General features: G+C 39.3%; 1 protein-coding gene and 1 long non-coding RNA gene across 5 annotated transcripts in view; one reads left to right on the top strand and one right to left on the bottom strand.

Annotated features, from left to right (window-relative positions):
* The first annotated feature begins 4,477 nt into the window (after positions 1-4,477).
* Positions 4,478-26,381, top strand: part of PCGF5 (polycomb group ring finger 5) — a 34,263-nt gene continuing 12,359 nt past the window's right edge. Inside the window, exons 1-5 of one of the 4 annotated variants that reach the window (XM_088128981.1) lie at positions 4,478-4,564; positions 22,351-22,656; positions 23,522-23,618; positions 26,068-26,123; positions 26,231-26,290. In XM_088128981.1, the coding sequence (XP_087985107.1) occupies positions 22,545-22,656; positions 23,522-23,618; positions 26,068-26,123; positions 26,231-26,290 (325 nt within the window). In that variant the 5' untranslated portion in view covers positions 4,478-4,564; positions 22,351-22,544. The other 3 variants (XM_088128980.1, XM_088128979.1, XM_007425010.3) reach the window with 3 other exon arrangements.
* Positions 14,588-26,381, bottom strand: part of LOC148214006 (uncharacterized) — a 47,467-nt gene continuing 35,673 nt past the window's right edge. Inside the window, exons 3-4 of the long non-coding RNA XR_015793550.1 lie at positions 16,082-16,194; positions 14,588-14,723 (exon numbers count right to left, since the gene is read on the bottom strand). This is a non-coding gene — a long non-coding RNA (uncharacterized LOC148214006). The remainder of the gene's footprint in view (positions 14,724-16,081; positions 16,195-26,381) is intronic.

The raw sequence follows: 26,381 nt of genomic DNA, 5'->3' as shown, positions 1-26,381 counted from the left end.
ACATAAATATAAATAGAACAGTTTAAAAGTTCCATGGTCACATATAAAACAAACAGAAACTAACCAACAACAACTGTAAAAACAACAATCAGCCACGAAACAACAAAGATGTAGCAATACAAACAAAAAAGTTGGCATCCATATAAACTTAGGGGAAAGCCATCCAAAACAATTTGGCTTAGCGTATACAGTAATGCTTGTTTTAAATTTTGCATTGATACTTATAAATTATCATAGGAACATTTTATATATCCTTTTCTATTGGTGGGACATAAATTATTACTCTGGATTTGCCTGATATCTTTAGCAGTGGATCATCTCAGGATTAGCGGGCCATCATTTCATAGCAATACAAATGTATGGAAACAGTGATAACAGGGAAGGGGAATCTTCAGCTGTGAGTCAAATCCAGCCGTCAAGGTTCCCCACCAAGCCCATGAGTAATTTGAGAAAATTTCTCCCCCTCTCCCTTGTCTGGCCTTGTCCCCTCTGTCAAGTCTTGGTTGGCATACAGCTCCTAGCATGGTTGTTTTGAGTCATCTCAGTCCTGGGCTGAAATAAATTCCCATCTCAGATTAAGAGAAACTCTTATTTTCAGAGAAATGTTCCAAGTTGCAGCAGAATTGCAATGAGTGGTCAAAAAATCCACCAGAAGAATGGAGAGCTCCAGATGCTGTGGAACAGGTGGCTGAATTTATGGTACAACCACTACATAGAAGATTGTTGGGTAGAAATATTCAAAGTTGAATACAGTGATTGTCCAAGACAACCCCATATCCCAAATTAAAGGAAGAAAACAAAGTAATGCTGCAAAAATAATGTTTAGTCTACATATTCTTCATAATCTATTTAGTACTAAGAAGGGAACAGGAAAATAAAATAAAATTAAGGTTTCAGCAACTACACTCCACAGTCTTATCTGAAACTTACAATGCTTGAGCCATCAAATCAAGTCAGCATTATTTTACCAAATACTAACTTTATTTATTGCATAACCAGCCAAACAGATCATTATCATACAATATTCTAATGCTGCTGAAAGTCATCTAATATAGGTCACAGTAAATACTATTTATTTAAACAGCAATATAACAAACTCAGGGTAATGCGATTCTTTCCACCTGAAAAAATATTTCTGATAATTATAGGTTTACATTTTACATTTAATTTAAAAAAAAAATAAAACCAATCCACCAGTGGAGGAAATGAAAATATTATAATTAGAAAAATAATAATCCAACCAAATGAACTCTATGCTTTGTGCACCATGGAAATCTATATTGAGCCACGATGAACAAGCACTTTAGGGAATATTGAGGCCAGGATTCATAGAGGAGTATTATCTGAGAATAAATGACACAGCCTAGGAATGGAATGTTTATTTGATTAATTAAAGAAATCAAGTGAGGTTATAAATATAACTTCTCTCTGTTCCCCTGCAAAAAAAAAATCTTCATCTAAATAATGTTGTAATAAACATTACTTTTCATGAAGACATCTTAAGTTCTCTCTGCATTTAGAAATATCTCACACAACAGAAGACGGATACTAAACAGCAAAGTACTTTAAAATATTTTGGACTTCAGAATGAAACTCAGCCCTTTATGAAAGAATTTGGATGCTGAAAAAGAGAGAGAGAGAAAGAAGCCTTTTTCATTACATTGTAAAATCAAAAAATATAATTAATGTAACGAAAGGAGTAAAGTCCCCTAAAAGTTTAGCATTTGGCCCTGTCCACTTCAATGGGAAAAAGTTAAGTGCATGCATAACTTTTCCATTTAGTTAATGGGATTTAAAGGTGTTAATTCTGGCTAGATTGTATCTGTAGCTAAACACAAAATAAGCAGTCTGCTTAAACATCTTCTCTTGGAATATTTACCCAAAAGCTCAAACTCCCCAGGAATGTTTCAGAAGCTGTTGATTTAGAGTTTTTCTGAATCAACAGCATTGTTTATAGAAGACAGGAACTCCATGCTGTTTCAACCATGTACTCTTAGGCCCTTTCCAGATGTTTTGAAAACAAACCTGGATTTTCCTTTTAGCGCTATTTGGATTGGCAATCTTTGCTGGCCCAGCTCCTATGACTTTTAGAAGCTGCCGTGCAGAAATTAAATAAGTTCTGGTTTCCCAACTGCTTTTTCCCCAGGCCAGGAAAAGCTTCTCTCACTTAATTCTTGCATGCCAAGCTGCCCTGAAAAGCACTGGATAAGCATCCATTTTTAAAGTTTCCTTTTTTTTTTTTTTTTAAAAAAAGAAAGTTGTTTTAAACACCACGAGTGCATTAGGTAGGTCTGATAAAATAATACTATGCTTTGACCCCAACATGGGAAGGAACCTTTTATTATGAGAAATAGCCATTTTTTTAAGAAATGGAAGGGGAAGAGTATTCCCATTCATATCTACTTAGAAGTCCTATTGAGTTCAATAAGAATTACCACTAAATAAACATGCATAGGATTTCCCAGAGAAGGATAATGGGTGGACCTCTAAATATCGTGGACTGCAACTTTTACCATGCCTCATCCCTGGCAAAGGTAGCTAGAACTATAGGACCTAGAGACCAACATCACTGTGAGCACCACACTGTCCTTCAGCCATAGGAATTGGGATGATGGAGAAGAACAGTCAGTCCCCAAAAGCCAACAAACCCAAATCAATCCTAAAACAGAACATCCAATCCGACACGCCAAACAAGGCATGAGGATAATGCAGGATGAAAGTAGAATGGTGAAACTGTGTGATGTTAACAATATTACTGATGATAGTGACATCCATAGCAGTACACAGCTAGATTCTACTCCTGGTCAGAAATTACATGCTAACCATAAACATAGCTGTTTTCCCTGCAATAAAACAACTCTGTGATTGGGAATTATTCCCTTTCTTGATTATGTGGGTGGGTGGGCGGAAAAATAGAGGAAGCCTTTCCTAAAATGGCACCCTCTAGATATGATGGCATTTCAGATCCAAAGGAAGTTGCATTCCCAAACCATCTGAATGGCAAAAGATTGGGAAGGCTGAGACCAGGCAAGAAAACCAGGTAAAATAGGTAGCTTTGGACAAGGAGAAAATTTTACTGAGAAATTCCCTTGTTAAATCACTGACATCAAATCTTGTTACCATCTTGAATATGCTCTTGGTTTCAGTGCAAGTCAGAATTCACTTATAGAGGGTATCATTGGAGGATAATCTCAGGCTCATGTTTAGAAATTGAAAACTTGTATAATTAAAAGTCAGCCCCTTTGGGGAAGCTAATTTCCCCAGTCAAGGAGGTTCTCCATCCCTGCATCCAGCCAGCCAGTCACAAATTATCTCGTGGCCAAACCCACCTTCCTAACTACCATAGTGGTAGTTAAAGGCTCCATCTAGTTTTGCCAGTCTATCAATGGGATTACCCTGGAGAGGCTTTTTTGGGGAAACCAGAGCTGGATTCAGACCTGACTAGATGCCAAGCAATCTTAAGGGAATGCATTTCATAGCCTGGAGTCTCCTGTGTGCTTGATGGAAGGCCTCTCCTGCAGATCATGAGGTACGGGCAGGTTTAGGATTCGAACACACCAATCGTTAACCATGCTCCCCAAAAACTGGCAACTAGCGCAAGCCAGTATGTCAAGTTATATTATGGTTTTCCAATTACTGCTTCATTTTGCATCAGTTACAACTTCCAGATATTTTTCAAGGACTGCCCTATGGATAGAGCATGGCAATTGTCAATTACATTGTAGGCAACTTGGGCACATGTCATCTCCAGGACCTTTATATGCAGACACACACACAGGCTATTCCATCTCTCAATTTCTTGGCTCATGGGATCTACAGCCCAGCCCTGGCAGCATCTCTCCAGATAGTCCCCCATGACAAAATCACCCACAATGAAGCTTTGTTCCTATAGCTGGGAGAGAACCAGTTTGGCACCGTGGTTAAGGCGTCATGCTAGAAATGGGAGATGTCTAGTCCTGCCTTAGGCATGAAGCCAGCTGGGCGACTTTGGGCCAGTCACTCTCTCCCTCAGCCCTAGGAAGGAGGCAAGGGCAAACCACCTCGGAAAAACCTTGCCAAGAAAACTGCAGGGACTGGTCCAGGCAGTTGCCCGGAGCCAACACTGACTTGAAGGCGAGGCCGTGCGCACACACACCTCCCTGTACCTGGGAGGTGCATTGAACTCCACGTACTCCTGCTTTGATCCATTAGACTTCGAGTTGGCTCGAACCTTTTTGGCACAACCTTTTTCTTACTTGGACCCTCTCTGGACCCCTCCTCCCTCTGTTCCTTTAATTGCTCTGCGGGGATCTGAAAGCTCTCCCTTCCTTGAAACGGTGGAATACCGTCCAGGTTTTTACTTCGTAGGAACCCAACGCCTTTCTACAGGGGGTCGCTTCTTGAAACGTTCAGCGCCGCAGAGTTTACGGCTAAGAACTCCCGTCAATATTAAGGCACGGAAAGGACATCTAAGGGCAGCAGCGTCACTGCGCCTTCACCGAGTTCTGGAGAGCATGCGCAAGCGCTACGCACATGCTCCTTGCTCCAGCGTCCTGGTAGCGTGTGTGCGGCTGGACCAGGAAGGGTAAAAAAAAAAAAGAGCGGGGGGGGATGCCTCGCGGGCGGGGTCGGGGGGAGAGAGTCGAGCTTAGACCAGCGGTGGCGCGCGCGCGAGGATGCGTTCGCCGCGGGCCCGCTGGATGCCATTGGCTCCTCGGCTGGTGCGTAAGGGTTTACCTCCCGGGAGCCGAAGTCCCTTCAGCGGGGCAAACTTACCAGCCGCCCTCCCGCGCCGCTCTTCCCCAGGGGGCTCCGAGTGGCAGAAGCACCATGGCCGTGCGAGACGAGAGGGCGGGCGGGCGGGCAGCGAAAGGCTGTGCCCCAGTTTGCGTCCAATCAGAGAATGAATTGTGTGCACCGAGCAGGGCAGCAATGCGTAAACAACAAGCTCTGGGAAAGTCCTCCGCCCCCCTGCACCGCTCCCTCCACTCCGCGGCGCGAGTCTTCCTCCTCGCTGACTCTCGGCGGCGTCCTCCTCCTCCTCCTCCTCCCTCCCCCTCGCTTCCCCCCGTGCCCCCCCGGCGGAACTCCTGTCAGCTGAGCGGCAGCTTCCAGCGCACCTCTCGCTCCCCGGCACCATCCAGGACTCCGGCGCCGCGTCCGCGGGGCGCGCTCTCGGGGCGGTCTGGGGGAAGGTAAGGGACTCTGCCCCGGCTCCTCTCCCGCGCTCGCTCTCCCCCGCCACCCCGGAGGAAAGTTGAGGAAGGGGGAAGGCGCTGGCCGAAGGGATGGCGGCAGAGGAGGAAGGGGGCGGCTCGCCTGTCAGGACAAGTTGCGGGAAGGTGCGTGTCTGCTGCCGCCGGCTCGCGCCTTGCGCCCCGGGAGCAGCTCGGACGCCGAGGCCACCCGTCCGCGGCGTTCCCGGCACCGGCGCAGAGAGTTAACTTCTTTCTTGTTTGCCCCTCTCTCCTCCCCCCTCCCCTTAATTCGGGAGCCGCTCCCAAGCGCGCCGGCTGGGGGAAGCGGCTCAGCCGGGCTGACATTTCCCCGGCCCTCCCAAGCGGGGCGGGTGGGGGGATCCCGAAGAGACACTTCGGCGAGGTTGGCTTTAAGCTCCGCAGTGGGGAACTGAGAGCGGCCAAGCACCCCTGGCCTGTGTGGTAAGGGCGGTGTGGGGTTGCTGCGTCGCTCCTTCCATTCCGGATTTTTCTAGCCAGCCGCCCGCCGGCGTCACTCGTTTCTCAAAAAGAGCGGAGGGTGGCTGGTCCGGTGGAGCATCTGCTCCATCTCCGGCTCTTCGTCCCGAAGGCGGCTTTGCTCTCCAGCTTCCGCTTTGGATTTGCTGGGCGCCGTGTTATGTAAGATGTCACAGGAGGAGGAACGGCGCAAGTTGTGACTGGGGCGAAGGGAGAGCCGCGTACCTCTCTCTCTCTGGGGCGATATTTACGGCCCTGCTCGGCCGGAGAAAACCTCTCCCCTCCCGGTGCACACGCGCAGTCAAATCTCAAAAGTGAAACTGACAAGCTGATCGTGCACCTGACCTGGCAGGTGCGTGAGTCCAAAGAGATGTTTAAGAAGGGATTTGACACTGAAACGTCACCCACTGACTGGGGTGTATTACCCGTCTCCTTGGGCACGTGGGTTCTCTACCCCCATGCTTTCGTCATGGAGGAACATATAGGTAATCAATTTTTGGAGCCGTGGGTGGAGTTAAAGAACTCAGGGGCGTATCGAATCCCGCCGATTGAGAAGGACTTTCGTGTAAAAGGGTTTGTGGATTAGAACCCACGTGTGTTTTGCTTGTTAATTTGGCCTGAAAAGGATGACTGAATGGATGAATCATCAGTTCCCCGGAATGGTGACTCACTTCTGCTACACGCGCCCGCGAGCATGCCATGCTTTAAATTAGGGGTGGTGCTTTTCAGTCCCAGATCGAAGTAGCGAGTTAGTGTCAATTCCAACAAATTTCATTTGCAGCTGGACTCTACTTTTGCGCTCCTGCACTTGTCTTGGCATGTTAAATTATCTTAAATCTCTGGTTAAATTAGGAGTATTTGGTGTCAGGGTGCCATTCGTGTATTTTGCATTTAGTAGAAGCTTTGAATTTTGTTCAATAGCACATGGTTATTTTTTTTTATTTTTTTTTTTGTGCCATAGGGAGAGAGAGATGGAACTGATGAAATGTAAATTTATTTCTCAAATAGATTACACATTTTCTTTGGTTTCCTTTACAGAAGTTATCTTGGTTACGATTCATTTTAAGGCACTGTGGCATTTGAGCTTGTTGAAATTATATAATTTACATATAATTTAAATTCAAAGCAGCAGCTAGCAAATGCACCTTTTATAAAGTTCTGCTGTCCTGCTCTTTTAGAAGAGATTCTTAATAAGAGGAGAGATGTCACCGGACGAAACAACAATAATAGTACTGTGGACCATAATATAGCAGCTGAACATAATAGAAGGGCCAGTTTTTAAGCTTAGGGTATTCAGGGTATTGAAACATTTATAGTAACAAGATCTGCAATAATTTAAGGTTGTACTAGAACAGGTTTTCTTGATTTGCATGACTAGAGTGTACTTCCATACAAGTCAAACAAACAAACAAAAACCCTTTCTTCATTTATTGTTTTGTTCAGAGCCTTAATGTTAAAGTCATTGGCAATAGACCAGAGTGGTTTAATGGAATGAAGTTTGAACTGAGCCCATCAGCTGTGTTGATGGACTCAACCCAATTAAATTTAAGTTACAATTACAATCCTAAACATACTGCTGTTGGAGTAAATCACCCTGAACTCAGTGAGACTTAGGTGTACACACTGATTTATAGTGTCTTATAGCATCATCTAGTCATTGCTGAGGAGATATAAAGACTGCCTTCATTTGTAATATATCACCAGAGTGTTGGCTGGATGTCCACTATAAAACAGTATAAATCTTTGGTGTGGAAATAGCCTAAGTAAACATACACTGAATCACATGTTAAGCCCCATTGAGATCTCTGAGGAAAGTTAGTCACAAATAGCTAAGTCAGCACTGATTTTAGTAGAGTACTAGGTTTAATTTCTTTAGATTGCAGCTCTAAGTATAGCTACTAGGAAACATGAGCCTCAGAACTCAGTTGGGTTTATTTTTGAGTTAATAGGGAGTTATATAATGAGTTTATAATTACATAATGACTTCAGAGGTCTTAACTCTTGGTGAAGTTCAACAATTCAGGAATTTAGGTTGAATGCTTCAGAAAGAATTTATGATGTGTGAGGACATTGTTTGAGAGTATATGATGCAGTCAGCTTGCTTGAACCAAATGGGTCTGGGTCTTGTAAATTACCTGGACGGAAGATTATTTGGGGTTCCCATGTTTCATAACGGAAGAAATGAAGTATAGCTGAGATAAGCCACTTTTATGGATTAAAAGTTAATTAGTCCCCAAAATATATTGCAATATTTCATTAATATGTCATCAAACTTGTACTTCTGGTGTTGATGCCTTTTGTTTCTTATAAAAAATAGGAAGATCGATTTTTCTGTCCTCTGAACTTCCTCCAGAGCATAATAAACCACTGATCTATCAAAGTAAATCCTGCAGGGATCTTTCTCTAGGAGCTTTTGTTATGTTTCTTTCTGTTGTCTCTGAGAGGTCCTCTAATGAGGTGCCTGGCATGCCTTTGGTCTAGGTCTGCTGTGATATAGTTCTGGTTTTGACAAACATTTGGTGGCCCAAAGCCACAATCAATATGTCAGGAGGCCTAAGGGCTACAAAGTTGGTATGGCTGTTTATGTAGGTCAGTGTGGTCCAAACTTGGCCACTTTAAGATGAGTGGACTTCAACTCCCAGAATTCCCCAGCCAGCATGGCTGGCTGGGGAATTCTGGGAGTTGAAGTCCACTCATCTTAAAGTGGCCAAGTTTGGACCACACTGATGTAGGTAGAGCAACATGGGGAGCTTTGGGCACATTCTTCATTTTTAAATTATGATAGAATGTTTCTAGGACATTACGTTTCCCACTTTGACATAGCAGAAAACGGTGCGATCTGTTTTCAGCAAAGATAGGTCCAGGGAGATCCAAGGGCTACAGAGTAGCTAAAAATGCAGACAAGAATGTCCATAGACACGTACCCATCATACTATTTCCTTTCATTAAACGGAGCAAGAAGAAGTCAGGAGTAGTAGGCAAGATAAATCGAAGGCAAGAGAGCAGACGAAATTTAACTCAATTTAGTTTGTACCAGTACATTTCATTAGACTTTGCCATGACTTTCTAACCTTATAAACCATCCTTGTTTCAACCACATTTACTGCATCATATGTTGCCTTTTCTCTTTAAATTTCTTATCTCTCTCTCTCTCTCGACAACTCCATCATACTACAAGCTGGTTAAAATGTCAGCTCTGTCTAGTAGACTCAAATAGATCTTACTCAGATCCTATAAGAACTTCTGTGATACAATATCTAAGGTGTTTTTGTGATTTATAAAGCATGTTCAACATAAATACTAAGGATTTGCTGTAATTATAATAGGTGACATGTCTTTTTTATCCATGCTTATCCTCAGTTTAGGCTAAAGTGTGGGTAGATGTTTAGACTCAGTGTTACTGTAACTATGAATTATAATAACTAATTTGCATATTTGTAGCTTCCTTAGCTTCTGGACTAATGATCAGGATGTTTATTTCTGCCATTTGCAGAGGAAGCTGTAGCCCAGAAGTGCACAGAAGCTGTGCTATAAGTAGCAATGATTAGTCCTTATAGGCTTCGATGCAAATTCATCATGTGAAAATATTACTAAGTATGCAAAACTTTGAAGACATCCACCTGAGTTACATATTGTGTTTTTTTGGTTTTTTTAATTATATTTATTTATTACTGCAATTTATATTCCATCATCAATTCTGAAAAGGCTTTAAATGGCTTATAAATAATACAAAAATAAAATGGAAAGATAAACAAAAATTAACAAACCTCCCAACCAATAACAATAATAAGCTTTCTTCTCCATTAACACGCCAAGGAAAATAAGGAAAATAGTCATGACAACAATTTGCCTACTAGAAGAAGGAGACAAACTATACTATCAATCCCCAGAGGCTTTCCTGAATGCCCGCAATTGGTGGGATTTTTCATCATCCTTTGGGAATGTCTGGAGGGCTATCCCTGTGGGAAAAAAGCTCTAGGGAAAGAAATAGGAATATAACTTGAAGTACTTGGTTATAGGAAGTTAGGAAAGTATTAACCAAGCAAGAGGATAGAAGGAGTCATTACATTGCAGGAAAAGAGAAAGCTGTGAGAAGAGTTGGAGAGAACCAAAAGGGAAAGAATGTCCACCTGTGAGCTGTGGGCAGACTGAAAAGGGTGTGGAGAACATTTTGGTAGCTATACTATAGCAAAGACAAGACAGGAAATTGAGATAAAGAGTACAACATTCAGAGGAATATGGCAAAATTGGAGGGAATTGCATCCTAAGAGGTACAAGCAAGAAAGCCTCAGGAGAAGTCTTTATCCCTAAGTAGATGTTCCATCAAGACAAGTTGACTCTAACTATTGCCAGGGTTTGTTCCTGTAAATGGCTGTTCTCAATTCATTGGAGTAACTACAACTTGACAAAATACAAGCATTGCTTATGAGTGCTCTCTGGAATACTCTGTTCCTAAATCACCAAATTTTGCACATTCCTAGTGTTATGTTTTATATTTTGTAAATTATTGTATGCAATAATAATTTAGTGCTTATGAAAGAGAAAGTCAGGGTATAAATTTAATAATACATTATAGATAGATATAGATCTCAAAGAAAATTGCATGTCCGCAAGGTAATCAGGAGTCAAGCTGAACCCCAAGGAGACTTTACTTTTTACCTGGAAAAGTCAGTGCTTCTGAGCAACCTATTAACTATTTAGAATGAACAGTATCCTACGGACTTTACTGTCCAGAGCCAAATTATGCTGCGCAGCTCAGAATTGGGTAAATAAAGAACATAATGATAATAGCACTATGTTATTTTTTTCATCAACTTTCAAGTCGCTACGAATACAAATCCATGTATAAAAGCTGATGTACTTAATCTAGTATACTGTTTGGTTATAGATGGTTTGCATATGAGAAACTTGGTCAAGCTGTTTGCTTATTATGCTTTCAGAGGCACAACTTTGGGATATTTATTTCTTTATCAGATGTATATCCCGCTGCAATCATAAAAGACTCTCAGCAGCTCACGATAATATAGGTAGTTCTTGCTTAGCGGCCACAATTGGTACTGGCAACTCCATCATTAAACACTGCAGTCACTAAACAGAAAATCACATGACTGTAACAGATGATGTCACTACCCATTTGGTCATTAAACGAAACATCACGTGACCATGACTTGCGATTTTACTTCCGTGTTCTCCATTAACTCTGCTTGTCACAAGCCAGTACACAAATGGTGATCATGTGACCTGGGATACTGCAATAGTCGTAAATGTGAGGATTGGTCACAAAGCTGGGTTTTTTTACACAAAAGTTACAAAGTCATAACTTTGAACGGTTGCTAAATGAGGCAGTCGGTAAGCAAGGAATACTTGTAAACAGAACACAATAAACAAATATCTTACAAATATCTTAACATTTCTCAAAGCAATAATGGTATCAGACCCTTCCAGAAAAGCTCTGTTTTCAACTTTTTCCAGAAGGCAGATAATGTTGAAGGCAGGCGGACTGGTACCATTATGGAAAAACAGTGCTTCTGGGCTTTCGTCCTACCGAACTCTGAATAGTGGGACTCAATCAAATGTTTCTCCTGGCACAAAGTGATCAGGCCAGTTCTAGTGGGGAGATATGGTCCTGTAGGTAACCCAGCACCAAGTCACAAAAGGCTTTATAAATTAAAACCTGCAATTTTACTAGTTATGAATTCAAGTCTCTAAAAAGCTATCTTATGTTTCATTGCAGTTATGCATACGTGCATACAGTTAGAACTACTAACAAAAGGGTTGTCTAATTAAAATGTAATAAAATGGCATTGATGTATAACAATTAACAAATTTCACATACCGCATGGTAGAACTAGTCATGTAATAAAGCCTGAAGTTTCATTTACAGTAGACTAGCATTGCTGATCATTCCAGAGAATTAGATATGAATCAGTTTAGCAGATTAGCATTTCTGCTTCCTAAAATGTGCGTGTTGATACGCAGATGTCAGAAAATTGTAAGTAAAATGTTGCAGAACAGCATGTTGATCACAGCAAATATGTTAACCTTTAAAATATCAATTTATGTTTGCATACATATATGCAATCTTTGATAGTATAAGGAAATCTTCATTGATATACCCATATCAAATATACCTGTCTTCATAATCCAGTTCTAATACAAGTGAACCAGATCTAGCATGCAACAACTTGCACAAGACTGGAATTACAATATGCATTTGAAAGGACAGTGAAATGTGTCGTGTCAGTACTTTGTTTTGTGCCAATATTCAGGATATGCACCTGAATGTGGACCCAAGTTATATAAGCAGTTCTTGACCCAGAAATAGGGACTTGTCCAAAACCTTGCTTTCCTGTAAGTTTCTTAACCTGAGCTGCAGCAATTGCATCAATAAATGATACTCAGAAATAGATGAAGGAAATGCCCACCTATGAACATGCTCATTTTGTGTTTCTTCATCTATCTGTTTTAAAAATGGAAAAGCAGATTTTGTTTTCTTTAAAGAATGGCACCTTTAATTTTTTAAAACAAAGAAGAAAAGCTTTTATCCCAAAGGTTAGTCAGACTTAAATGGCAAGGAAAAGGATATAAGTAGAAATGTAATTAATCAATCCAAATTAACAACATCCAGCCTTCTATTCCCATAATGATCATCCAGATCCTACAGAACAAGCAGGTCACAAATGTAGTATCTTCTATAACTTATATCAAGAAGCCTGTTGCCTCTAATACTATTATCCACTAATAATCTTAACCTCCATGAATTTGCTTTGAACCCCTTTTAAGCAATTCAAGTTGTGGCTTGACTTATATCTTCTGGTAGAAATTCTAAAAATAAATTATGCTTTATGAAGGAGAGCTTTTAAAATTTGACTTGAATCTCTACAATTTCAATTCAGTGGATGACCTCAGATTGTAGTTTATTTTTCCATATGATGCATATTTTTACATGTCTTAATCACACAACCTTTATTTGTCTTTTTTTCCTCCCCAGTTAAAGCTTCCCAATCATTGTAGCCTATCTCATAGCAGAGTTGCTCTGGCTCTTTGAATGCATTTTTTCTGCATCTTTTCTATCTCTTCAATGTGTTTGGACATGTAGTGAACAGAACTGTTCACAGTTTTAGGTACAGTATATAATCACTCCATAAAGTGTATTATCTTCTCTCTAAGGCATTATTCCACTGTGTCTTTACATCCTTGCATACTGCATACTACAAAATAAAGCAGAAAACGGTTATTTCAGTGTTCCCCAGAGCATATTGGATTAAATATGGGGAAAATGCAAGTCCTACATTTATGAGTGGGTTTAAGATGCATGGGATGTGATAGCTTCTGTAAGATTTCTATGCTGAACAAAACAAGTTTGAATTATAAATGGGCCCCATTTTAGAAGGAGAAGAAAAAAGTTGGACAGCAGTGTGTCAGTTCTGTTGGCTTACATCTTCGTATACCACTGTCACTTTTGCTGTAATATCCACAATATCATCACAAATTTCTAACCTCCAGCTTCCCCAAAAATTGACTGAAAGAATAACATATTACAGGGGGGGGGGGGAGTGCTTCTCTTTCCCATTCCAAATACTGGCCATTCATATATATGAACTGATTACTTAAAATTGCAAACTACTTATATGTCTATTTCTGTATCACATTCCTCTTAAAATATTTTGCATACCACTTTTATTTTTTTTTAAAAAAACCTTTACCATCACCTTTTAAAGACTTAGTTTCAGTTTCTGCGGGGACTCCATAACTGTGCAGAAAAAAAGAAAGATCACAAGAGAGCTGTGCATACGGAGAAAATGTCCAGATACCGTTTTGTGACACACCAAAGATTAAAATTGAGGTAGAAAGGATACAGCAGAGAATGGAATCAGTCAGGGTGAGGCACACACCAGGCTGCAGGATCCTAGCAACTCTAGTGCCAGTACCATATTCTTTGGGTTTAACTCCATCAGATTAACCCCTGATGTCAGTTCTCAAACAGTATTGTTTTCAAAATGTCTTTACAATGGAACTATAGACAGCAATGTCATCTATGTAACAGGATTCTCTTATTTTTGAATACTTTCACAATCTCTTTTTGATACCTAAGGGGATAAGTATGAAAAAGTTTTGTGGGGAGAAGTTTCTTGTTGACCATTGCTGGATTCATGACACAGAAATATTCCAGATGCGGTAAAAACATGCATACGCTTTGGGTTTACTCTAGAGCAGTGCTGGCTGGGGAATTCTGGGAGTTGAAGCCCACACATCTTCAAGCTGCCGAGGCTGAGAATTTAGATGGACAGAAATGCAATACTTTATTATGAAAGTGTTCTGTAATCTAGAGATAGTACAGAGTGCTCTATTAGAGCAATTAAAGTGTTAAATAGAATCATATCTAGGTTTTAAAAAGTGCCAGACACCTATAACATGAAACTTTTCATTATTTCAGTCAGAATAGCTTTGATTATTTTGTACTTATAACTATTTTAATTGCCATAAGTAGTTTAATTACTGAGAGTTTTTGGATTGGGGTGTTATTTCAATGCAATAAATAAATAGCACGTAGAGAAACCTTCATAGACTAGGACAATAAGTTACTGGTTCTTGCTTGTAGAGAGGAGATGAGAAAAGAAAGGTCAGATTTACTGCAGAACATTTTGTTATCCTTAATGTTCCCAGTATCATTCATCTGAAGTAATCTACCCATGGATTTGTTAATTTCTCCCAATAGTCATATCTGAATTCCATGTTGATTTTTATGTCAGATAATAAAATTGTATCACCAATGAAGGTCAAAAGAAATCACTCAGCAAAGGCGAATTCCACAATCAGGGCTAAATGGAAATAAGAATGACACAGACTGGCTACAGTGTATATGCAGGAGGTGTATAATTACTAAGTATGAAAAAAAATACTGTAGATGTTGAGTAAAACTTTACAATGAACAGTAGTGTCTGGGCTCTGCCTTAAGTGTGGATTCTAGTCACTGCTTAAATAAAATGATAAGATGCACAGGTTCCCGTCTTTCCAATTTTTATTTTTTTCAAAGAAGTTGTGTTTCTGGAAAAGAAAAAAAAAAGCCTAGATTAAATAGGTATTCTTAGATTAAAGGTTCATACTCTGTCCAACATTTGTGCTAACTACAAGTAGCTGCAAATACCTGAGACAGGAAGGCTTGGAACTATTGTTCATTAATGTTAAAAACTACAGTGGATTCCACCCACTTTCTTTATTAGAAACAAGACATGCATCATTGTTTGAAGTAGATCTTCAACCTTGTGATACTGTGTGAAATGTAACCAGGTATGTTTTCACATGTTTAAGCAAGCAGAACTTTCCCAAGAAGCCTTTTGCTTTAGGTATGGGTTGGAACCTACATTGTCAGCTGTATGCCAGAACCATGCCTATGTAATTTAGGAATATTAATTCACACCAGGAATAGTTCACAGAGGGCAGTTCAGATTCCATTTTGTATCTATACATGCGCGATTCCAGATTAAATATTATGTCTTAAAAAAAAAAAATCTGAAAAGCGAGCTGTGCAAAAAACTAAAACTGCAGTAAAAATTATGACTACTGTACAGTGACAATTGGGGCTGGCTTTGTTCAAAGCAAACCATCTTTGCATGCTTACATTAATACTCTGCAGGATGCAATTCAGTAATATCAGGAAGATGAAGTACAGATTATCTAGTATAAATTCAACAGGTTCCCTGTGGAATGCAACTGGTATTAGATTATTCTAAACAGCTAATACCTGATCAGAATAATAGTTATATGTGAATGAGGTTCAACATTTATTCAAGACATTCTGATACATAAAACACTTTTAAAAGCGTAGGATACTGTTTCTGAATCCATGGACTGCTATTTGCATGTAAGTAGGAATTGAAATACCCAGTTATTTTTGGAAGCTATTAGTTAATTAATGTATGAGTTGCAGATGTATTTATTTTACTCCATTGTAGCAGGTTGAATATAATTATTCAGATTCACCTACCCAGCTGTGTCAAAATAGTTAAATAAAATGGCAGATAAATGTCATTGTTAAACATTAAGCTATTGTTGTAGAATTTCTATTTGTCTTCCCTCTGCATTTTTAAAAGAATAGCATTGCATCTGAAACTACTGAGTATTTTATTGTACCACATATCTCAGTGAAAATAGCTATGGATTGTCTAATGAGAAAGAACAGGAATTACATTCCTGTTCCGTCAGGTGCAAGGCTTCACTTTAATTGAAGTGCTTGAACCAACTTCTCATTTCTGGAATTAGACAGGGTTACCTCAACTTGGCTGCAAAAATCCAAACCATTAGATAGCAACAAAAAGTTACTTTTCTGTATCTCCTGGCTGCCATTCATATTGTTTTGTATCTTCTGGATGCTTTTCATATTGCCGTTCATACGGGAGCCCTACCTGAGAAGAACCTGCATCTTTTCCTGCAAACACTTTCTAGAGTTGCAGAATGGTGGTACATTGGTATTCCCACAATCACAAAGGCACCTTTTTGGAATTGAATCTGCAGAGTCCTAAAAGAAATAAGTAACAAAAGTCTCCATAAGATTCTATAGTATCAGCAGAACTGATGGGGAGATAAGAGCCTAACAATATGACAAAAGTAATTGCATGAGATTTTTCAATTCAGACCCGAGCAAAATACTTAAACTTCACTTTTTGTTTATCTCTGAGGTATTGGGTTTAGTTGGCTTTCCAGAAGCATATATGGTAAAATATTTGAATAGGAACTCAAACATGCTGAGCAGGATAGGACCTGATTAGTATTTAGGAAATCCCAGAGCTTTAAACTAGCCTGGAAAGCTGAAGACCAATCCCAGAATATGGAAGTAGTCAAATTACGTGGACAAGGATGTGTAGCCACCAAGCTAGACCTGAATACAACCTTATCTTGGTTCCACCACAACATATGAAGTATCCTTAGATAAGAGGGTTATATTTTTGATGGTCAGGGAACGCGCTTAGTCTGTGTGAGGGCCACATGCAGCAGAGCAATCATGCAAAGTGGAAACATGCGTATCATACACAAATGGCAAGAATTGCAATTTGGAGAGGATTTTTTTCTAGGATTTTTTTTAAAGCTGCGTTAAGGTTATTTTAGATCTTACAGCTCCGTTTTTGTTTGCTTCCTCCCTCAAAATGATGGGGAACCATGTCACCAGATCTAGGCAACGGTTGTCAGAGGAGGCTCTGAAGGCTGCAGGACTTTGTAGTACCAGTAGAAGAGAATATGTGAAGACATGATGAAAACTCCTTAATCTCACAACACATGGACAGACTTAACCATAGTTTCAACTAGGAAACTGTCAGCATCTTAGACCAAACTAAATCCAAAAATGCAAAGGATTTCCTGGAAGTTTGGTATTCAGACAAGGCAGCCATCAACAGGGTCACAGAGATAAACAACATCTATACACTTTTCAAAAGAGACAATAAAAAGGAAAACAAAAGACCAGAACATCTCCTCACCAGCAATCATCACCCAGAAAAGCAGAGATGAACACCAAGATTTTCACCGGACAGAATCAGCAGTAAACAATACCCTAATCAAGGAACTACCAGAGGGAAAAAAATAAAACAAAACCCCCACCCCCACCAACGCTGGCAGGGCAAGCCACTGTATATAAACAGAGAGCAAACCCCATTCCACTCTAGCACTGAAGATGTTACCTAGCCGGGTCATGAAACATTTGCAGGAAAACAGCCAAGCTCAGAGAACTCCAGGGACTCCACAGGACTTCGTAGCACAATGCCTATATGTAGTATGTTGTTGCAAATTCATATCTGGTGTTAAGTGATAGGTAAGCTGTTAGCTTGGAATTTGGAGGATGTTTGGCATTTGGGAAAGAAAGCAAGTATAAATTAAATAAAGATTGCATCTTCATTTGGTATTTTGGGCACTGTTTCATTATAAAGAAGCCTGGCTAAAACTTGTGGAATCTCAAATAATTCTTGTGCTAAAAAACATTAAGTTGTATGAGTAAAACTAGTGTGATGTAGTGGTTAAAATATTGGACTAAGACCAAGGAGACCTGGGTCCAGTCCACCTTCAGACATGGAAATTCACTGGGGACTTTGAACCAGTCATTCTGCCCCAGCCCAACCTATTTCTCAGGATTGTTGTGGTGGGGAAAAATTAGAGGAGAAATGCTACGTATGCCATCTTGAACTCCTAAATGAAAGGTGAGATGCAAGTCTAATTAATAATTATTATTATTATAATGTTGACAACAATTTTGCTTTAACATATTTTTGAGCCACAGTTGGTTAATTGGTTAGTCTAGGACAGTGTTTTTCAAACTTGGCAACTTTAAGAAGTATGGACTTCAGCTCCCAAAATTCCCCAGCCAGCATCTTAAAGTTGCCAAGTTTGAAAAACACTGGTGTAGGAGAATCTTGTAATACAAATACTGTATATTGAGCAGATTTCTAAAGTTTGGTCATCTTACATACCGGGCAATTCTGTTGCTGTGGTGGAACATTTTAACAACCCCTAAACCCCTACCAGCTTCAGGCTGGTAGAACAATAATATACAGTAGTAGTGCAGAAATAGTTGTGTTTCTCTGTTTCCAGCTGTTCTGAAAGCAGTTTCTCTTTTCCTTGAATCAAATGGGCTGAATATATTTAACCTTTAAAAGAGCTCCTGGTCACAGAGAAAAGCATTCTTATTAGTGAAGGACTTGCCTCCAAGTTGGGGCCAGATTTGATCTTGTTCAGTTTTACACCAGATGAGAAGTATAATAATAGCCAAACTTTGGACAGTGGGCACCTTAAGTGGGACTGCTAAATCCAGGGTGCAAAAAACTGGATGACCACTAAATGACAGCAAGGAGAGGCAGGAAAGTAGCTCATTGGTGCAGTTTTGTGGTCAACTGGAATTACGCATCCCAGATTGGTAGTCCTAAACTTGATTCCTCAGCATTAACTTGATCCTCAAAACAACTTTTTAAGAAATATAACTACTAGCCAAAGTTATAATCTGTTTTATGTTTTACTTTCCATTTTTGTTTCTCTACAAAAACAAAGATTTCACTTGCATTTTCAGACAGTAAAACTCACAGCTGTTGTAGTTTGTGCCCCCATTGTAAATGTAATAAAGTAGTTCCTTGTGTAGATTTTGCTTTTTATGTGTTCAGTTATAATCTATTCAAACTCTATTTTTCTGGGAAATAAGAAAAAATAGTCCACAACAGTATTTTATCCTGTCTCAAACAGACAAGGAAATGACTCAGCAATTTAGCTTCAAAATAAAGCTTAAAAGTTGATGCTCAGACATAAGGAAGTCAGTTAACTTTAAAAATTACCTTGAAACCTGTACAACGTATGGAAATTCCTGCACGTTGACCATTTTAACTGTATTTGAAATGTGGAATTGTGCTTCTGATGCTCTGTGAGCAGCCCTCTAGTATCTCATCTTCTTTCAGGCAGTTATATGATGATATATAAAATGTATATAAAATGTAGTAAGCTTATAACATGTAGTAAGGAAGCAAATGTACCTCTAGATCAGTGTTTCTTAAGCTCAACAAGACATGTGGACTTCAGTTCCTAGAAGGCTGGCTAGGGAATTCTGGGAGTTCTGGGAATTCTGGGAGTTGAAGTCCATACATCTTAAAGTTGCTGAGCTTGAGAAGCACTGCTCTAGATATTTGGGACTCCAAGCGCCATCTGCCTCAACACAAAAAATAGTCGGGAATTACAGGAGATGTGATAACTAAGCTGTGATATAGGAAGTGGCTTTGTCCTGTCCGGCTGTACTGACACCTGCATTGTTAACTTTGCAGTGGGTTTATTTCAGGCTTCTGTGTGAGCCTGAGAAAAGGATACAGCCATATCTAATCACAGGAAAAAAATACTTTTCTGAAGTTAATCAGTATGTCTGGTCAATTTTGGGTTACGTAAGGAACCTTACGCATTGCCTTGAATTCTATAAAGGAAGAAAGTTAGAAATCAAAAGTAATAAATATGTGAAGAAAAGGAATTTTTCAGTTATATACAGTTAAGTTTACAGTAGGTTATGGAACTAAGTACCTGAATATGTTTTGTTTTTTAACTGACAGTAAAGCAAATATTTAGAGACCCCCATTAGGTTCCTTGTAGAACTGTGCAGAGTGTTTAAAAGAGGTCCATGGGAGTATCAACAAAGCACCTCTCCTGGAACCATTAAAGCAGCTGTGTCTTTTGCCAGGCTTACACAGCTGCTTCCGAAGCTGCTTCCTCTGGTCGCTGAATGTTATGAAGCGTTTCTTTCAAATGATATGTGCCAAATGCATTACTACAAAATGGCAACTTCCAAGCCAGAATTGAAAAGACTAAGAATGGTAGTCCTCCAGTGGCCTGGTTGTTATGGCAGGACACCAACTGCTTTTACAGAATACTCTATTCTTGCTTTAATTTTTACTGTCAGAAAAATCACACGCCTTAAATATTAGATGTCTTAATTAATTCCTATTAACTGTCGAAATTAATTCTGTGGCTATAGAAATATAAGCACTAGATAATTTTATTGAATGACTGTACCTATGATTTCTACTGAACAGGATGCTTTTCATATTACAGCTGTGGCAAAACCAGATTTATTTGATCAATAGTGCCATAATCTCATCTTTGGAGAATAAATAAATATGCATAAAATCTTCCTGCCACCCCTTAAAATGAAAGGAAAAAAACTTATCTCCTCCCTTAATTTATTGCTAGCATATTATCATAAAAACCTATGGAGGGGGCAGTCTTCTCAGACCAACTTACCACACAGGTTGCTGTGGGGGAAAATTGGAGAAGGGCGTACTATATGCATCACTTTGAGTTCCTGATGGAAAGGCAGGCCCTATATCAAATGAATTGTGTCTTGTTTACTCACCAGTTGATTTTGAGCAATTAAAATTGCATTTTTGTTTGATTGATTATGTGCCATCAAGTTGTTTTCGACTCCTAGCAACCACATAGATAGATTTCCTTCATGATGTTCTGTCCCTAACCTGTTCTTTCAGGTCTCCCAAGGGTGTACTCATCGCCACTGTAACCAAGTCCATCCACCGTGCTGCTGATCATCTTCTTCTTTTTCTTTCCACCTTTCCCAGCATTAGAGCCTTCTCCAGAGAGCTGGGTCTTCACATAATGTGTCCAAAGTAGGATAATTTGAGCCTGGTCATTTGGGCCTCGAGTGAGAACTCTGGGTTGATTTGTTTGATGAGAGGACATATAAACATTTCTTTTTAAGCAGGTGTATCCCCAACATTCTGGGCATATTTATGGAATGACTGCTTAGTTTGTCACAAGGGCTACCCATCTCCCTTCCCGTAGCACACTCTCTCCTTTGCTACCCTCATTTTACTCTAGCCGCCCACTGCTTCTCTTCTCTTTTGACTCTTTTTCTGCCTTCAACTTACCTTAGCTTTCTTACTGCTTTCTGGATAAGGAAGATCCTTTACCGGCAGTCTGTGAGAATAACAGATGGGATTCTTTGTATCCCTTTTGCAGATCCCTTTTGCAGATAATGGGCACCATTTTGGCAAAAGGGGGCAATTGGAAGTGAAGAGGCCAGGATTGAGTAAACGTCATTGTGCAATGGCTTGTGTGTCTGGATTGCAATGGAATAGATTTAGAGGTTTAGTTAAGGTGCCCCAAATAATTTTGTTGTCTTGAGTCTGTTGTGAACCATTAGTAATTCAGCTCCCATTCTTCAGATGCTGCCGTATTTATCATTGTGACCCATCTTAATGACAGCATAGTGAAAATCAAATTAATCATATAAAAAGCCACTTTTAGTATGCCTGATGGCACTGTCTTTGTATCTAAAATCCTATCTAGGTTTTGATTTGCATTTTTAACTGAACTGGACAAGCAAGTAACAGTACCAAGTGAGGTATGTTGACCTCTCTGTCTGCCAACTCCTTGCTGTGCCAACTTTCTAAGAACTCTGTACCTGATTGGGGACTGTTGACCCACAGTCCCCAATCAGGTGGCCTTCCCATGCATTAGTCTAACTCCCATCAGTCCCAGCTGGCATTGCCAGGGATGAAAAATGATGGCAGCTGAAATTCAACCTCTGGCGATCAGAGTCTGTACACTCTACACATGCTGATCACCATCATGTACATTCAGGACTAACGAATGGAGTTGAAAAGAAACCCTGGGATTAATGGGATGGGGGGAGGCCTGTTTCACTGAGGCTTGGTTTGGGGGGGGCTGTCCCTCTTGCCCCTTCCTCCTCTGGAAGGGAGGCTGCATGTTCTCTTCCTCCCCTGATGAGGCGGGGGAGGTAGGAGCCTGGGAGCAGGAGGTCGCATCACCCCTGGCATGGAGTCAGGGCCTTGGATCATAAGTGGCCATGGAAGATGTGGGCTTCCCCAGGTGAGAGGCTGCCCATGGATGGCTCAAGAAGGCAACAGATAACCCCCTCATCCCAGGATCTCTTGCAAACTCCTCTCCTTTCACCATTGTTTTCAGCAGCCTGGGGTAGAAAGAGATCAGCAGGACTACAATGTAGGCTTGCCTTGGCATTTTTTCTTGTTCTTCCTCCACCTCTCACTACAAACTCTTGCAGGCAACTTTCTTCCTGTTTTAATGAGCGGGAAAAGGTTGGGGGAGGAGAGCATAACCTGTTCCTCTGTGTTGTGCAACTCCCGTTCCCTGGAATTTATTTGTTTCCTTGGCTTGTTTGTTTCAGGGCTCAAAGATGTCTAACTCTAAAAAGAAAGTGGGGTTCGGCATTGTCAACCCTTGAGAATTTGGATCCTGCTCTGATGCTGGGAGAACCCCGGCTGCAGCCAGCAGCACCTCAGCTCCTGTGATCTTGATCCTTTTGCCTTCCAAATCCACGCCTCGAGTCTGATCGTTTTATTCTGCCTGCTTGTGCCACGAATGGCTACTCAGAGGAAGCACTTTGTGAAAGATTTCAACCCGTACATCACCTGCTGTATCTGCAAAGGGTATTTGATCAAGCCAACCACCGTCACCGAGTGCCTCCATACTTGTAAGTAGAGATTTGTGAGGCATCCCTTTTCCCTGCTGCAATTAATGCTCATTAATTAATGAATTAATGCTTTGGCAATTGTGAGATTAAGGCTCGTAGTTTAGGAATCATTCATGTTTAATATTTACTGGAATGTATTTCAGTACACACTGTGTATCATGCACAGAATATGTTTGAATTATTGCTTAATAGTAAGAAGTTGGAAATGATGAAGGGAGTTTTAATAGGAGGCCCATATGACAGCAGGAGACATAGAATATGTGCCTGGATCCAGATGCACTAGGAATCAGAGTACTTTCAGGGAAAACTGGAATGTGAAAGAAATAAATGAAAAAGATATTTAGAAAGTATTTAGAAAAATATCTCTTCCCCATCATATGTTACAGCAACCCCTATAGCACACATAGGTGTTTGGAGTGCCACCTTCTACTCCGAGGATATTGTTAGCTGAAAGCATGAGATAAAATATTTAATTGTATAAAAAACATAGACATAATAATCATATAAACTCTACAGTGCTAAATCAGGCATTATGTTTTGTAGCTTTCATAACTTGATTTGACTATCTTCAATATTTTAAAACTTCATTGGAAGAGTGGTCTTGAACCTCCAAGTTAACTTTTCCTTTTCTTTTTTGTTTGGGAGCAACATGGCACAAGTAAGTCAAATTTCACTACATTGCTGCTGATGAATTTCAGAAAAACATAATAAGAGCTCAGGTCTCTGTGCTGTCAAATATCATGTGTTTGTACATGAGAAAAACTGGTATATATTTCTAACAGATCTTGGGTCATTACATTTGCTTTAAAAATTCAGCAGTTATTTACATATTTACCTAAAACACGTGTCTTATCTGATTTTGCAGTCTGCAAGAGTTGTATTGTGCAACATTTTGAAGACAGCAATGATTGTCCCAGATGTGGCAATCAAGTACATGAGACCAATCCATTAGAAATGTTACGGTAAGGGGAAGTTTAATAAACTGTTTTCCTTTGAAATATTTTTTATCAACAATGCAATGAGATGGTATAAGAAAAATACATCTAGCACTGGAATGCCAAATTACTAAAATTTTAGATAATTGAGAATAATAGAATTTTAAATAGTTCTTTGTCACCTTAACAAAATGTTAGTTGCTGAATTTTGTTAAAATCAATTATAATTAAAGTTTACAAGACACATTTTAAACTAGTTTGAAATATAACATGAGAATCTGCTTCAGTTTCAATACACTCAGTTACAATATTACATGTCACAAATAATTAATTTCCAGGTTTAAATATCACCAACCAATCTTCAGTTATACTGGAAAAAATTCCTTCCTTTATATCACCTAAATGTTTTTACACATTTGCTTTGCAACTACAGCATGATACCATTCCATAACATGATACATACCCAACATTTTCACCTTCTCTTCTTGTTGCTTTGACATGCATTATTTTAGAAAAACCTTTCCATAGTATAAATTCACCTCTCTAGTGTTTTGATGGCTTGTTTCCTTTTTATAAGCTTAAACATTACTGTGCACCATCCATAGGCACATAAATATATAGCTTTTTAAAAAGGGTTTTCCCTTTCCTCCCAGCAACCATGCTTCAGATTGCTTGCTTTCCAGATGTCATTAGCAGCAGGAAACCAACCATCTTCCTACACTCCCCAGCAGCCTGCTGAACAACTGACACACACTCACACTGCAGTGTTTCCCAGCAGTATGGTTGGCTAACAGGGGACTACAGCACCTGCAACAAGCCATATAATCTTTTTTTAGACAAACAAAACTTAGGGGCAGGAAACATCATGGACAACAAATATGAAGGTTCTAAACCATACGCTCATTATGGAAGAGAGCAGATGGTGATGTGGAATGACGGGAAACTACTGTAACATGGTAACGGTGGTTGCACCGTGCTTTTTTCTTGGTTGAAGGGAGAAGGTTAAAGAAGGAAAAAAGTGATATTTGTTTTTGAAAAGGCAGTGACTTTTAATTTCCCAAAGTAGCAAATACAGTGCAAAGGAACCATAAAGTAAGTATAAAACCAGGTGGCAACACAGCTCATGCATTTAACTTGTGTTGGGTTCAGCAGTCATTCATTGTAGCTAATTTTTAATTATACCAAGAATTATATCCTTTGAGATCTTATGGATTTCCAAAAGCACAAATGAATGTTCTCTTGCTGAAGAACTATGCTAGACTAAGATATAAAGAATAGGGAGTGTGTGTATAATTTTATGCAGAAAATATAAGTAATAAAAATGGAAGAAGTACATATAAAATTAAATACTTGGTTTTGCATTTGTATGCTCCATCAAAACATCACTCCACCTGACCTTTTCCTTCCTTTGTATACTCATGCTACTATTATTACTACTATTTTTTGCCTGGGAAAAATTAATGGCTTGTGCTATATGCATGGCTATCTATGAGAAATTACCATACAGTCAGCTATATGAATATCTTCTCAAAAATTCTAATTATACTTGGTATCTTATTATTTTTCTAGCCAAAGGTGATAGCAGTAGTAGCAACAAGGAAAGAAGTGATAGAGTATAAACTGATGGCTTGAATCAGGGATCAATTCATTGGGTACTTGTTTATTAATTCATTTATAAACTTCTTCTGAGTATACCTGACATGTGTACTCTGTGTACTCTTTTTACATTATGACCCCATTCGTTCTTCAGTAATTTTAAGAGTATAAATACTCTTGTTATAAACTTAATTTGAAAAGTTGTGGATCAAAATTACAATATACACCAAGATGTCTGCTCAGTTTACTTCTAAGCATATTTATAAATAGCTAATATCATTATCCAACTGTGGATACAATTTAGTGTCACTATAATGAATGGTGGTTCAAGCAACTTCATGGTCTTGGGATTCTGGCAATATCTTAAAGCAAGTCTATTGGTGCTAACCTAATAAGATGACAGGACAGGTTTGTTTATGGATGGGGTGTTTGTGCATGTATGTATGTGTTGGTAGACTGCTTCTCCTCTTCAGAAGAATATTTGAGTTCTTTCCAATTCCACTTTTTAGCCAAAAGAACATCTCACAGAGATCAATCTCATGGTCCTCAAATGTGCAACTACTCAGAATTAATTGTAGGATAGTTGCCATTCAAAATTACAGAGCAAACAATAAAGCCCCATTAGCTAGGTAGGAGCAAAAGTCAAATTACAAATATTGCTATCTTATGGAGTACATCACTTCTCCACAGAATACAGTCATGGGGTTTGTAATCACTTTCAGAACATTTGCTTGAGAAGAAATTGAACATAGATTTAGAATATTTCTATTATTATTTCCCTTTAAAGTTCTATTATGTATGCCTGCAATATCTGTTAACATATGAATAAATACATACTTAGTATTTTGAGTTCTTGATGTTTTTTTCTTTTCTTTTCAAGGTTGGATAATACTTTAGAAGAAATTATATTTAAACTGGTTCCAGGACTTCGAGAACGTATGTTTTTCCTTCTCTTTACAAGATTATTTATTTTTTGTAATCCTGTTGTTATTCCAACATTATTAATTTGAGATACAAATTTGTTTTTTGTTACTGATAACTAGAGGAATTGCACCGTGAAGCTGAATTCTGGAAGAAAAACAAACCTATAGAAAATGGAGAAGGTATTTACATGTATTTCACAATAAAACATTTTAATTTCCAACTTATTAAAATGTCAGAAACTGCAGTCTTATTTTTCACTTGCATTTGTTA

Source organism: Python bivittatus, unplaced genomic scaffold, assembly GCF_059951505.1.
Source record: "Python bivittatus isolate LINGU-HERP-01145 unplaced genomic scaffold, Pbiv_v1 ctg000780_np1212, whole genome shotgun sequence".
NCBI classification, from domain to species: domain Eukaryota; kingdom Metazoa; phylum Chordata; class Lepidosauria; order Squamata; family Pythonidae; genus Python; species Python bivittatus.
This window is presented reverse-complemented; position numbering and strand designations above follow the sequence as displayed.